Raw genomic sequence first — 15,564 nt, forward strand, 5'->3', positions numbered from 1 at the left:
CACACACCTTCCTGAGTTGGAGCCTCAGGTTTTTCTGATTTCTGCTGAGTTTTTGAAGCAGAAACCCCAAGTTTCTGAGGAGAATTTTGGAGAGTTTCCGCTCCTAAAACTCAGCAAAAAGCCGTGTGAACACACCTGTACATGGGCAGCCAGAGAAAGTAGGAAAGTCGCCATGTGGGAGCAATAGTCACCTACGTCCCCCCGCCTCGCCTGCCTCCCTGCCCATCCCAGCCTCTCCGCCTCCTCCCCGCCATTCCCGCCTCCTCTCTCCTCCCTCTTGCTCCCCCTCCTTCCCAAGCTTCACACAACACACAAGGAAGGAGCCACAAGCAGCAGCAGCAGCAGCAGAAGAGCCGGAGCCGCCGTCCTCCCCGTGCACTCACACCCGGACACAGCAACGCTCTGCCCCACGACACCCAGCAGCCGGAGCCATGAGCTGGGGCACGGAGCTGTGGGTAAGTGTGTGCCCTGTGTGTGCCCGGTGCCCCGGCGCTTTGTTTCCTGGGAGGGGTGTGAAGGTGATTTGGAGGTAGTGCGGCTGCGGCGCCAGGTGCTGCACTTTGTACACACTGCAGGCGGCGGCGGCTTCCTCCCGTGCATGCGGATGAGAGCGGCTAGTGTGAGGTCTGACTGTGGGGCCATTGTGCGGAGCTGCATTGTGTGCGGGGTGTGCGCAGCCAGGTGAAGGGCGGCTTTTGTCTCCCTGCCTGGAGCAGACAGATCACACCCTTTCTTTCATGTCCTCTTCCTGGCTGCAGTCACTATCTGCTCCTCACAGATTGTGGGCTCTTCCTCTATGGTGGGCACGATGCCCTGATCTCGCTGCATGTTGGCATTAATTAGGTGCATTACTATAATGATCACATGCAGTATTGATCTCCAGAGGCACAGTGTCTCCCCCTCCATTCTCCAGAGGCATAGTGTGTCTCCCCCTCCATTCTCCAGAGGCACAGTGTGTCTCCCCCTCCATTCTCCAGAGGCACAGTGTGTCTCCCCCTCCATTCTCCAGAGGCACAGTGTGTCTCCCCCTCCATTCTCCAGAGGCACAGTGTGTCTCCCCCTCCATTCTCCAGAGGCACAGTGTGTCTCCCCCTCCATTCTCCAGAGGCACAGTGTGTCTCCCCCTCCATTCTCCAGAGGCACAGTGTGTCTCCCCCTCCATTCTCCAGAGGCACAGTGTGTCTCCCCCTCCATTCTCCAGAGGCACAGTGTGTCTCCCCCTCCATTCTCCAGAGGCACAGTGTGTCTCCCCCTCCATTCTCCAGAGGCACAGTGTGTCTCCCCCTCCATTCTCCAGAGGCACAGTGTCTCCCCCTCCATTCTCCAGAGGCACAGTGTGTCTCCCCCTCCATTCTCCAGAGGCACAGTGTGTCTCCCCCTCCATTCTCCAGAGGCACAGTGTGTCTCCCCCTCCATTCTCCAGAGGCACAGTGTGTCTCCCCCTCCATTCTCCAGAGGCACAGTGTGTCTCCCCCTCCATTCTCCAGAGGCACAGTGTGTCTCCCCCTCCATTCTCCAGAGGCACAGTGTGTCTCCCCCTCCATTCTCCAGAGGCACAGTGTGTCTCCCCCTCCATTCTCCAGAGGCACAGTGTGTCTCCCCCTCCATTCTCCAGAGGCACAGTGTGTCTCCCCCTCCATTCTCCAGAGGCACAGTGTGTCTCCCCCTCCATTCTCCAGAGGCACAGTGTGTCTCCCCCTCCATTCTCCAGAGGCACAGTGTGTCTCCCCCTCCATTCTCCAGAGGCACAGTGTGTCTCCCCCTCCATTCTCCAGAGGCACAGTGTGTCTCCCCCTCCATTCTCCAGAGGCACAGTGTGTCTCCCCCTCCATTCTCCAGAGGCACAGTGTGTCTCCCCCTCCATTCTCCAGAGGCACAGTGTGTCTCCCCCTCCATTCTCCAGAGGCACAGTGTGTCTCCCCCTCCATTCTCCAGAGGCACAGTGTGTCTCCCCCTCCATTCTCCAGAGGCACAGTGTGTCTCCCCCTCCATTCTCCAGAGGCACAGTGTGTCTCCCCCTCCATTCTCCAGAGGCACAGTGTGTCTCCCCCTCCATTCTCCAGAGGCACAGTGTGTCTCCCCCTCCATTCTCCAGAGGCACAGTGTGTCTCCCCCTCCATTCTCCAGAGGCACAGTGTGTCTCCCCCTCCATTCTCCAGAGGCACAGTGTGTCTCCCCCTCCATTCTCCAGAGGCACAGTGTGTCTCCCCCTCCATTCTCCAGAGGCACAGTGTGTCTCCCCCTCCATTCTCCAGAGGCACAGTGTGTCTCCCCCTCCATTCTCCAGAGGCACAGTGCGTCTCCCCCTCCATTCTCCAGAGGCACAGTGCGTCTCCCCCTCCATTCTCCAGAGGCACAGTGCGTCTCCCCCTCCATTCTCCAGAGGCACAGTGCGTCCCCCCCCCATTCTCCAGAGGCACAGTGCGTCCCCCCCCATTCTCCAGAGGCACAGTTCGTCCCCCCCCATACCTCCAGAGGCACAGTCCGTCCCCCCCCCATACCTCCAGAGGCACAGTCCGTCCCCCCCCATACCTCCAGAGGCACAGTCCGTCCCCCCCCATACCTCCAGAGGCACAGTCCGTCCCCCCCCCTTACCTCCAGAGGCACAGTCCGTCCCCCCCCATACCTCCAGAGGCACAGTCCGTCCCCCCCCCATACCTCCAGAGGCACAGTCCGTCCCCCCCATACCTCCAGAGGCACAGTCCGTCCCCCCCCATACCTCCAGAGGCACAGTCCGTCCCCCCCCCCATTCTCCAGAGGCACAGTTGCCCCCCATAATCCACATAGAGCTATAGAATGGGACGGCACTAGAACGATACCATATACAGCATTCAGGACTTGAGATGGGATCCAGAGTATTAGGCGTCACGCTTACTCCGGGGTATGAGGTGCTCAGCAGCTGAAAACTAATAGTTCATTTGTACTCATAAGTAAGAAAATATGCGGCACTCACCCCAAATTCTGCAGTGGAAAGCGTGAATTTTAATGGAAAACTTCAACAGATAAACATCCGTTATAACATAAGGTAAGCAGGAGGGTGCGGTGTTGGAGCTTGGACGACGGCCGTTTCGCACAGCAGGTGCTTCAACGGGTCCAGATGCTGGACCCGTTGAAGCACCTGCTGTGCGAAACGGCCGTCGTCCAAGCTCCAACACCGCACCCTCCTGCTTACCTTATGTTATAACGGATGTTTATCTGTTGAAGTTTTCCATTAAAATTCACGCTTTCCACTGCAGAATTTGGGGTGAGTGCCGCATATTTTCTTACTTATGAGTACAGTTGCCCCCCATTCTCCGATTCTCTGGAGGCCCAGTCCTTCCACCCCCCCCATTCAGCTCCTTGTTGCCAGTTTTAGTTGTTTTGTGTGCAAACAATGCCGAGTGATGGAGTGTAATCCCATGCTAATAATAGAGCTGGTTATTACAGTAGTCAGTATTGCGCACACTTACGCACTGTAGCCTGGCTGGATCAAGTCCTCCTCCCCCAATGGAGATGGATACATTGAGATGTAAAGGGGCTACTATATAATAACCCCCCATTCTGGCCCTCCGTATACCAAGTAGTGTCAGACGTTCTCGGGGGGCCAGGGCTTGTCACCGAGCAATGTCTGTCCCAGGCTGATGAGGAGGAGGAGGAGGTGGTGATGTTGGCAGATATGGATTTGGGATTCTGTATCGCACAGCGTGATGAAGGATTTCTGCAGACACAAGGATAAGACTCGTACACTGGACGTAACCTAGGAAATTGCTTATAAGGCGATTCCCTAATTTACTGCTATTAGCAGAATCACTCCCCTCTTACATGGGATTGGCCGCATAATACAGCATATTAGTAATTTCCTCTGCTGATGTCTGGTCGGATTACAGGCTGCTGCTTATGGTCATATACTGGAATGTTTTTAGGATCTGTACGACGCCTCCCCCACAGATTTACACCATTATGGTCCTGTGATTCACTGGGTTTGGTCCAGTAGTACGGGGTCTTCACCAGTGTACTGGATCGCACAACTGGGAATCCAGTTTTGGGAACTTGGCTATACAATGTGATGAACATGATCACGGGGGTGTAAGGTGACGCACCCGTCAGGACATATTTACATATGGTTCATAGGCAATGGTGTGAGAAAATGCAACTTGGAGGTGAAAATCACTTCTGTTTAGACCTTTCAGTGACTATTTCCTACGTCCTGTGGTTTCACAGGGCAGTAAGACCACCTGCAGAGTGAGCCTGGGCAGAGGAAATGAGTGCTCTGATTACTCACTGTAGAATAGGGGGCTCCGGTCACACATGCAGGTCTTTAATAGTGGCTTGATATGGGCAAATACTCTGGTTCCTCTTCATCCTTCAATGTTGCATGCTCCAATATTGTAATGTGCATGCCAATGTTTTGCTATGGCACATATGTTTCCATTCGTTAATATCGCAATACTGGCGTTTGTGTTGGTCGGAGCTTGTAAGTTCTCATGGATGTAAAATATAAATCTATAATGACTAAGGACAGGAGGTTATGGAAATGTTCTGAATCAGTAGATTGATTCATCAGGATATTATTACTTTATTACAATTGCTTAGATTTACCTGTGATCACGTCCTTGCAATCCCCTTCATTTTATTTAAAGTTTTGGACTTTCTGCGGCTTCAACTTGTTCCTGAATAAGAGGATCCGTCTCCTCTCCACACATGTGTCCCCCAAAATAAAATTTATAAAGAATTATCATAAAAAGACGGGGTGATGCCGCGCTCAGGGGTTCAATGGACGTGACAAGGAGTAAATAAAATCTATGAAGAAATGGCTAGAGCATGTGTGCAAATGTTCATACACCTAAATAATGCGTAACGGGAAGGTGCTTACCCGACAAGTAGATACGCTTGTGGCCCCACTGTGACACCCACAGAGTTGCCCGATCTGGTGACCGCTGTTTGCTGTTGCGGCGTGTCCGGGGAACAAGGGAGCAGGAGTATGTAGCAGCTGATGCGGTACTTAGGAGCCCCGGCCGAAGGCGTCCCTGGTAACCGCGAGGAAAAAGATGGCTGCTAGCGCCGCCTCGCGCGTGCCTATACTGTGACGTCACAAGAGGTACGGAGCGGCGTTGGGGCCAAAAAAGGAATGACTAACCAACGCGTTTCAAAGGTTCTCGGCCTTCGTTAGTGTCCTGTTTTCAAGTTGTGATATAATCCAAAGGAGTTGTTGCCTTCATAAAAAATAATCCATGTGCAGCCGAAGACAGGTTATATTTCCACATTAGAAGGGTAATAACTTCTCAGACTATGGCCAAAATGAATATCCTGGAAGCTTCTCGATTTGCATGGCTTCTGAGCTCTGTCTTATTAGTAGTAAAGTTTATTTTTTTGAACTCGCACTTAATCATAATTGTTGTAAAGCGTAGCTTCAGTCAGAACGCAAAATTGAACTGTGGGTGTAATCTATGCAGTTACTACTAATTTGTGTCATTGTAACTCTGGAGGAAATCCTCTATTAGGTGCTATCCTAAGTAGGATTTCTCGTCGATGCCTTCGGAAAAACCAAACCAGCTGGGATGTCCAAATTACAGTGGCCAAAATCCACAGTCTTTGCAGCTAAAAACAGTTTCCCATCTGATCTTGCAGATTTTTCAGTTGCTTCTTTCTCAGCTAGAACATATTGTGGCCAGGACGCCGGATAGTGTCTTTTCAGGATATCCAAAGTCTGTTTTTGTTTAAATCTATATAGAAATTCCTGTTTCTGATCTATTAACGTATGTTGTTCTGTAAATTACCAGATGACAGGTTCCATGATGATCGCATTAGAGCTTTGGCTTTTTTTTATTCCACATAAATCTTACAAATCCTTTGCGATTTGTATATTGTGATTATTTCTACGTTTTGTAAATGCTTTAAATGTTAGATCCACGAAGGCATAATCATATATCATTAGCATTGTAAAGCGGGCATCATGTTTGCAGCGTATTCTCCTGGGCAGTGCTACTTTCCCTGTAGAGATGCTGAGAGGTGACTGACTCGGATGTCTTTTTTTTTGTTTTAATTGCAAATTTCCACACTCTTTAGGATACAATTAGATATAGTTTTAATTTTTTTTCAAAACCTAACATATGCATTTGGATATTGGCATGTAGGGAAGTTTGTGAATAATTGGATTTTCTCATGACAACAAGTAATCACCGAACTGCTGGATGTGGCATGGACGAGTGTCATCCAATTTCTAGAAAGTTGTGTGAAAGAACCTTATCAAGGATAAAAGAGCTCCATTCTTCCAATCAGTACTGGTCCCAGTGGTCAGACCACCATGATCAATAAGTTATGTTCTATTCTGTGGATAAATAATAACTTGTTCTCACTGGACAATTCAATTAAAGTTTGATTCTGGGTTGAGAACCTACTGGCCCCATCTCAAATTCCCTGGTGTGCCGTTATTTACCACCTGATGTCCTCTTTGGTTAGTATGATTTATATTTGGTATATATTTTTATGCCCAAAAATTGACAAAAGTATTGCATTAGTGACACGTTTATTGGCTAACCAGAAGAAGGTTTGCAAGCTTTCAGAGCACAGAGGATCCTTCTTCAGGCTTGGAAACGTGCCTGAAGAAGGAGCCTCTGTGCTCTGAAAACTTGCAAACATTCTTCTTCTGGTTAGCCAATAAACGTATCACTAATAGCATACTTTTGTCAGTTTTGGGCTAAAAGTATTTACATCGATCGGTGCTTTGTATAGCAGACATGCCCTTTAAACAGCAAATACAGCAGAGTGAGTAACGTGCGGACAGCGGCCTTTTTAGGGCTTTATCTTTCCTATGTTTTTTTTCACCTGTTGACACATGCTGGGGAGAGGGATCTTATGTAGTTTTAGATTTCCATATCTGGATCTGTTTTTCTTTGTTTACTTGTAAATATTTGGTGCATATACAAGAAAAATGAATCGTTCACCCATCGAGTGTTTTTTCCTATACTGACAGGCTATGTAATCATGCTTTGGCGAGTACCATATGTCTGAGTACTACCTTCTTGCCTAATAACCTGTAGCAATAGTTTCCAACAACTGAGAAAATTCTCATCCGTGTGTTATAGTCTTAGTGCAACATTCTATGTATGTCAGGGGTGGTGAACCCTATTTCTGCAAGGGGCCATTTTTAATATTTATACCATCATTCGGGGTCCGTAGAAAATGATCAACTTGATATTTATCCTGCTATATAAACATTTAATGAACTCGCCTCTAATGAAATGCTTCTCTTTGGCGTGGCTGTTATGTTAGGTGGTATCGATATTGCTATTCGCAACTGACTTTCCAGATTTGCGTCGGTCTGGAGTGCAGTCGACTCTTTGCAATGAATTTTGATAAGACACTGGGGGCATGCACGTCACAGGAGGGGTGGTCCTGGGCCATTTACATTACAGGGGATGCTGGGGGCAGGCACATCACAGGACGGGTGGTCCTGGGCCAAATACATTACAGGAGACGCTGGGGGCATGCACGTCACAGGAGGGGTGGTCCTGGGCCATATACATTACAGGAGACGCTGGGGGCATGCACGTCACAGGAGGGGTGGTACTGGGCCATATACATTACAGGAGACGCTGGGGGCATACACCTCACAGGAGTGGGTGGTCCTGGGCCGTATACATTACAGGAGATGCTGGGGGCATGCAGGTAAGAGGAGGGGTGGTCCTGGGCCGTATACATTACAGGAGTGGCAGGGGTGCTCCTGGGCCGTATACGTTACAGGAGACGTGGGTATGCACGTCACTGGAGGGGTGGTCCTGGGCCATATACATTACAGGAGACGCAGGCATGCACGTCACAGGAGGGGTGGTCCTGGGCCGTATACATTACAGGAGACGCTGGAGGCATGCACGTCACAGGAGGGGTGCTCCTGGGCCATATACATTACAGGAGACGCTGGAGGCATGCACGTCACAGGAGGGGTGGTCCTGGGCCGTATACATTACAGGAGACGCTGGAGGCATGCACGTCACAGGAGGGGTGCTCCTGGGCCATATACATTACAGGAGACGCTGGAGGCATGCACGTCACAGGAGGGGTGGTCCTGGGCCGTATACATTACAGGAGACGCTGGGGGCATGCACGTCACAGGACGGGTGGTCCTGGGCCATATACATTACAGGAGACGCTGGGGGAATGCACGTCACTGGAGGGGTGCTCCTGGGCCGTATACATTACAGGAGACGCTGGGGGCATGGACGTCACAGGACGGGTGGTCCTGGGCCATATACATTACAGGAGAGGCTGGGGCTGTCACTGCTGTCTCCATTGCTGGGATGGTAGTGGGTGGCCGGAGGAAAGGATTTAGTGGCCGTGGGCTGAAGGATCCTCACCACTGATGTATGTAATGCTTTATTCGTGAGCCATTTATCATATCAATTTTTATAGCTCTTTTTGATGTTTTTGTGGCTGTGGAAATGCACAGGATAGGCAATAACTTGCTGATCGCTGGGAGGTCCAACCAAAGGGATCCCTATCCATCCTGAGACCGATGCTCATAAATTCCTCCGTTATAATTTATTAACGATCTTGTGATTGTTCAGAATATCCCTTTAAGTGTTTTACTGACAACACAGAAGTTTTGTCAGAAGTGTCAATGCAATATTAAAACATTGAAAAGCAACATTTAAGTGCTTTATGGATGTGGCACGTATCCATAACTACATTTCCCATATGATAGAAATGAGGCATCACTACTTTTGGGAATAGGAAGGGAAAGAGCTGCACAAGTATTGATCTATTTCAATGAGGGTTTATTATAAAGCGTTTGTTCCTCCTCAGCACCTCTTGTCACCGGAGCCAAAACCTGTATTGGTGTCTCCTGCGCACATACATCTGTACCTTCATAGAAAATGTTATGCTTTCTTTACACCTTTTAAAGGGTTGTTCCCGCTATAATTTTCGACATATTACTCCATTCAATAGGATCAATGTTGATGGACAACTACAGAACTCTGCCGCAGAAGTTGTAAACCCATACACATTGTATAGATCGTCAGGGTGCATGCACGACTGCTGCTTCATGCAGGCTCATTCTCATGAGATGATGGGTGCAGTGTGGAAAAAGGTGGGTTTAGGAGTCGGACCCCTACGCTAATAATTGCTGGGCGTCCTAGCAGTCAGGTAGTTATTACCTATCAACAGGACCCATTTCTATTATGGAAAAAGACCTTTAAATTATAATAAAGTAGTTGCATAATATGAGCAAAATCATGGTTGCTTCCTCCTAGTGCGAATCAATTGGATCTTGGTGCACTGCAGGGTCAGTAATCTGTAGCTTCTGGATAGGCCTTGTGGACGTGCCACCAGGGCTGAGGAGTCAGTCCATTTTGGTGGAGCCGTAGTTAGTCGATATAAAATGGTCCGACTCCTAAACTTTATAATACATTGGGTACAGTATTACAATGCAGGATGTGCTGTACATTTTTTCATAATTTGGGAAAGTTAAAAATTGCCCCATAAATGTCTGTTCTATTCCTGATCTAAGGATCTCGGCTTTTAGTTGTGATGAATCTGTGCTGCACTCTATGTACATGCTCGGTAGTGACCAGTGCTGTGGGGTCGGAGATGTGATGAATCTGTGCTGCACTTTATGCACATGCTCAGTAGTGACCAGGGCTGTAGGGTTGGAGTTGAGCTGAATCTGTGCTGCACTTTATGCACATGCTCAGTAGTGACCAGAGCTGTGTGATTGGAGTCTTGGTTTACTGATACCTCCACCCTACTTGCCACATCAACGGCTCCTCTTTTGATTAGCCAGCCTGGTGCTACTTCATTGTTGCACACATGATTTTCCACCAGGCCGGTTAATCAAGAGGAGCCGGGCATCCCGGCAGGTGGGAGGAGGTTTGTTGGGCTCATGTCCATTGGCCACTGGATATTGACCTGGCATTATACCAGGGTCAATTAGCTCATCTCCATTTTGCGGACCTAATGTTCTGCTTCTGGTAGAAAGCAGCCATAATTTCGGCTTTTAACTCTTTTCACATAGACCTCAAATACTGCACCTAAAGATGTGGATTGATTTGTGGGACTCTGTACCATTGGCTAGGTCAGTAGTTCTTGGTCGCTGTACTGGAGGCTTGCAGCAAATTTCTTCTCTTCCAGGTAAGATTTGTGAGCCTCCCATCCAGCGGACACAGACACCTGACCTGACCAATGGACTAGATGCCCGCGAACTGATGCAACCATCACTAACTGCAATCCACCTCCTAGATGGTAATTCTTGGTGATGGCTGCAAGAGCATCTGTAGTATTAACACTGTAAAGCTATGTGCACACGTTCAGGTTTTTTCGCGGTAAAAACGCTATAGAAACTCATTAAAAACGCATACATTATGCATCCTATCATTTAGAATGCATTCTGCATGTTTTGTGCACATGATGCGTTTTTTTTTTCCGTGAAAAAAACGCATCGCCGTAAAAAAAAGCAGCATGTTCATTAATTTTGCGGATTTTATGCGTTTTTTCCCGCTATTCTATGCATTTGGGAAAAAACGCACAAAAAATGCACCAAAAACTCGTGAAAAAACGCATGCGGATTTCTGGCAGAAATGTCCGGGTTTTTGTCAGGAAAATTTCTGCAAGAAATCCTGACGTGTGCACATAGCCTAAGGGGTAATCTGCCCAGGGAGGTCAGAAAAAAGGCCCGTCCCCCCCCCCCCCCCCCTCCCCTCCCCAATCCAGTGCTGCTCCTCTGTACTCGCCTCTGTGTCCCCTGGGATCCACATCCGGTGGGATGTCATGAGCCATATATTCCGAAAACCTGTTCGGAATGTGTGACCTGTTTCCACAGAGTATTTTATATTGCCAGTTGGATTTACATGCAGATTTTACTACTGATTTCACTCTTACAATAATTAATGTAGAAGGCATACTGTGATTTCAGCTTTGTAACGATAGACTTGGTTGGAGCCCCTCTGAGCAGATATTTATGATATATTAGATTAATATGTTAATGTTAAAACCCTTAATAGATACTTTTATTTGGTGTAAATCCTGCTGTTTCCCGGAATCTGATAATGTTTTCCTTGTGTTCCGGCGCCTCTCCATTCCTGAGATATGGCCCCCTCTTCCTTGTATAGAAATATAGTCTAGTTAACCAAGGGGGCAGGGCTCTTATGGAGACTCCCACGCCCACTTGGCTTAAAATACTAGATTTTTATTTATTACAGGAAAGGAGTAGCCATATCTCAGGAATGGTTAGGCGTAGGAAGTAAAGAAAAACATCGCCAGATTCAGGAGAACAACAGCATTTATACCAGACTTAAAAAATACATATTTCTGGCAAGTGGCAGGTCCTCTTGAATGACAATATTGTAGTTCGGTAACGTCCCTGCCGATGCCTTGTGTCTATTTTAGGTGTATTAAGCCATTGACAAGCAGTTGTGACCTTTTGAGCTCGGCACACATTGTGGAGTGTAATTCGCCCCTTTCACAGGTCCCATGGGTTAATAGCATTACGTTGACTCATGCGGTGTGCAGGCATTAGTCTGCCACTCTGGGCTGGCAGTAACTCGAGGAACAGGCATGACTTGTATGACCTGGTTAGGAGTCCAGAACCCCATGGATGTAATTTGAGCACCTACAGTACCCGGCACAGGATGTCGTGGATTACGGCCTGAGATCACTGAATATTTGTGCAGTGAATCAGATTTTGCAGTTTGCGTTCCTTCGTTTTATTTATGCGTGAAAATAATTCCTTGAATATATTTTGTCTTTGCCAAGTCTGGAAACGAGATGTGTCTCTGTACAGATGAGACTTGTCGGATCGTATATATGTATAAAATGATTTATCTACCCCGCATATAAAGGACGCCCTCAATACTTTTATAGTTGCCATGACGACGAGCGAGTTCCGAAGCCGAGAACACACACTGAGCATTTGGATGTTCCTCAGATATGCCAGTATCATCTGGCATCGGCTCCTGCTATGACGCCGGAGTGCAGACGGCTCAGGCGCGATTCCTACAGAGGGGCTGCTTTCCCGACAGACTGGCCCGGATCGTAAATGCATTTCCACCTGAATTTGTGCACATGATTAAAATAACGTTTTCTGTTGTGTTTGCCGTTACCGTAGCCAGTAATTCAATTTGTAGGATTTTAAGGAATTTTGCTTCAAAAAAGCATAACTCCCTAAGTACAGTAATGCAATGTCAGAGAGATCTTGTTCGCTTTTGCCATTTCTGCGTGTGATTTTTTTTTTTTTTTTTTATTTTTTTTCTTATGGATTCCTTACATTACATTGCCATTAATGGTGCTCGTACAATTATACTCGATGTTACTTAATGGCTGATTAGCAGTGGGTTTGGCTGCCTTTACTTATTTGCGATTATGCAAGTATGTGGAGGAGGGAGGTTGGGCGCGAAGGATAAAGTGGACCACATATTTAGACATCTGAAGAATGGAATGTCATCATGTATAATATATATAGGACAGGGTCCTCTCCCCTCTGTACCAGTCTGTCATTGTAAAACTTTTGAGTTTTTGGAACGGAAACTCCATGTGAACACACCCTTAGTATTGCATGGCTTCTGCTTAGTCCATTTTCCTAGTATGGAAAATCATCATTTTCAGTTTTCTTTTTTTTTTTTAAAGGATTTGTTCAGTTTATTCAGTCTGATCAGAGAGGTGATCACCAAACCAAGTGGAATGAAGTATCAGGCTAGGGTCGCACAACCGTTTGGGCTGATCTGGGGACTGATCAGCCCCCAGTTCTCGGATGAGAGATGAACGGTTGTGTGACCCTAGCCTGATACTCCATTCCTCCTGTGGTGTTGCTGAAGGGAAATTGAACACTTCCTGCCAGGTTTCGCCACAGACCTCCTTTATATAACTTATTCTTTCAGCGTTTTTTATATATATTTTTTTTTTTAATTTTCATTGTTTTAATACATTTTTTACACTCGATTTCTGGTTTAAAGAGAAAGCTATAGGGGGGAAAAAGTCATACCTAAAGCCTTGCTGCACAGTAAAAATTAAACAAACCAAAAGCCCATATCTGGCTACATCGTGTTTGACCTTCTTGAACAGCACTCCTGCACATGTATATCAGATACCGTAAGTCATCGGAAACAGACAATTTCATCCATAACGATTGTTTGTTTTGACCTAACACTGACCAACAAAAGTTTATCGTTCAAAAGCACAGTTAGACACGTTGGATTTTCAATGATGAGCGCTGGCTACGGCATTGGTGGAAGGGAATCAACTTGTGAATTCTGAAATGGTTTTATTTTGTTTTTCTGCCAACTGTCCAAGTGTCGAATTATCGTCCATTAGTATATTTTTGGCTAATATGCAATAGGTCGCAGTACAGTATACAGAGGACTTTTCATTTATCAGATTTGGCGTCCCATGGGAAGCTCCAGCTCAGTCTGACCTCCTTGTTGGTTCTGTACATTTATGAGTGGGTAGTGTTTTCGTTGGAAGTGTTCTTGTTCTCTGCAGTTTTGGATTCCCCAGGATCGCCTGTCCTTACCTCGGTGCACAGATAGCAGAGCGTGCACTATATATATTTGATGAGCAGCTCGTTTCCTTACATGTGTTCTGCTGTCAGAGGCTCCGCTTACATCTCCTTTTTCAGGCACGTTGGAGGTATACAGTGGGATTATTCTACAGTCTATACTCCGATGAGCCCTAGGCCCTCATTCAGCCAGCATGTGCCAAAAGAGTAGTAGCACATGTCGGAGAATGCATGTGACATATTGTCTGTAAAACAAGATGTGGCCAGAGCCCAAGGCGCTCCTGAGTTCACATTTCCATTTTCTGCCCTATTTTAGAACCAGAAAAACCAAACTGATTGCAGTGTCAGAATAGTCACAAAATGGACACCACGCCGCGCCTTACCTGCATCCCTGTGCTGTGGGGTAAGACATGCAGGGGAGACACGGTTTGATCTTGCCACTGTGCTGGCCATCTTGGACACATGTGGAATGGAGCACCGATCTGAACTAATAGGCAGCAAGAGGAAACCGAGGTCACTGTACAAAAAAAAAATATATCCACTATTCTGTCCTAGTAGTCACTTTACAATACATCTATCACCAGATTTTGAAAGGCCTATTGCATTTATGATTAAATAGATCTTAGACCAGAGCAAGCTGGTGTACTTACCATACAATTTGTCAGAATGCCTGTGTAATCCTCTTTAACAGTTAGCAAATGAGAATGTCTAAATGGACTCGAAAAATTCTCATTCAGTTCGGCTACGTTCAGACTAGCGTTGCGCGCCGCTGCGTCGGCGACGCAACGCACGACGCACACAAACGCGGCAAAACGCACGCAAAAACGCTGCGTTTTGCGACGCGTGCGTCGTTTTTTGCCGAAAATCGGACGCAAGAAAAATGCAACTTGTTGCGTTTTCTTGGTCCGACGCTAGCGGCAAAAAAGACGCAAGTGTTGCAAAACGCAACACACAAAAACGCATGCGTCCCCCATGTTAAACATAGGGGCGCATGACGCGTGCGTCGCTGCTGCGTCGCCCGACGCTAAGGCGACGCACACTAGCGGAACGCTAGTGTGAACGTAGCCTTCGCCATTCTGCCACGTATCAAAGTCAGCACAACAGCCTCATCAGGTGCAAGATCTGTTTAATAATACATGCAGTTAATATTTTAATCCGGTGAAGATCTGCTCTAACAATCCTAGTAGTTTTGCTTATTGCGATGCATCCCTTCGCTTGTGGTGACAGCTGAAGATGTGATGAAAATCTGAAAGCAGGTTTAACTATTTAGCCAGAAGTCGCCTTCTTTCCTGACTGTCTGCACAAATCATTTAGGACGTTTTCCTGATGTACGGGAATAATAGTGTTTCTAGGGTTTGTATTACTGGTCTCCAGTTGACTGGGAATGTAACCAGAATATCCCTGGGCATCGCTGCACATTTACCAGATATGTCTGCAAAATGGAAGTGTTTTATGTTCCAGGCACCCGCTGTATTAATACGGTAATTACCTCCGTGCAGAGAATTATCTTCTGCTGGAACAACCTATAAAGTGACAGCAGATTATCAGGTCTTCTCGGTCATTTCGGATTTCGGAGTTGTGCATGTTATAGTTCTAATTGATATTGCAGATGTAATCTTACCTCCTCGTTGTAGTACAAGGAGACAAACACATCTGCATTTTTTGGTTGTGACTGGTCTGTTCTTTATTGTAATCTTGGTAGTAATGGCACTTGTTGAAAACTTACGGTATATCTATTTATTTATTTTACTCATTTTATATAGCGCCATTTCACAGCGCTTTACAGACGTTATCATCTATCATCCAATTAATGGTCTTAACCTAAACCATTATACATGTTTCAAGTGATGAAACGTAACCCTTCCCCTCATATATGGTCTTGTTCACAAACTTGTGTTTTTTTTTTTTTTTTCTTGCTGCGTTTGCTGCAAAAACTCTGGTTTTGGCAGCAGAAAAAATCTTCTGCAAATTCTAAATGTCTGCACGTACCCATAAGGGGGATCCTGCTACTCAATATTTCTGATCAGACCCACAGGTATTGTGTTGCTGCAAGGAGCAGGGGGGTAGTGGTGCCACACCATGTCCTTCCATATACAGCA

The 15,564-nt window shown here is 46.9% G+C and overlaps 1 protein-coding gene across 2 annotated transcripts in view; it reads left to right on the forward strand.

Annotated features, from left to right (window-relative positions):
• Positions 1-299: 299 nt before the first annotated feature.
• The window catches only part of FNBP1L (formin binding protein 1 like), a 155,582-nt gene continuing 140,317 nt past the window's right edge, over positions 300-15,564 (forward strand). For both annotated transcript variants that reach the window (XM_069737622.1, XM_069737621.1), the window contains exon 1: positions 300-455. In XM_069737622.1, the coding sequence (XP_069593723.1) occupies positions 432-455 (24 nt within the window). In that variant the 5' untranslated portion in view covers positions 300-431. The remainder of the gene's footprint in view (positions 456-15,564) is intronic.

This window comes from Ranitomeya imitator, chromosome 8 (genome assembly GCF_032444005.1).
Source record: "Ranitomeya imitator isolate aRanImi1 chromosome 8, aRanImi1.pri, whole genome shotgun sequence".
In the NCBI taxonomy this organism is placed as follows: domain Eukaryota; kingdom Metazoa; phylum Chordata; class Amphibia; order Anura; family Dendrobatidae; genus Ranitomeya; species Ranitomeya imitator.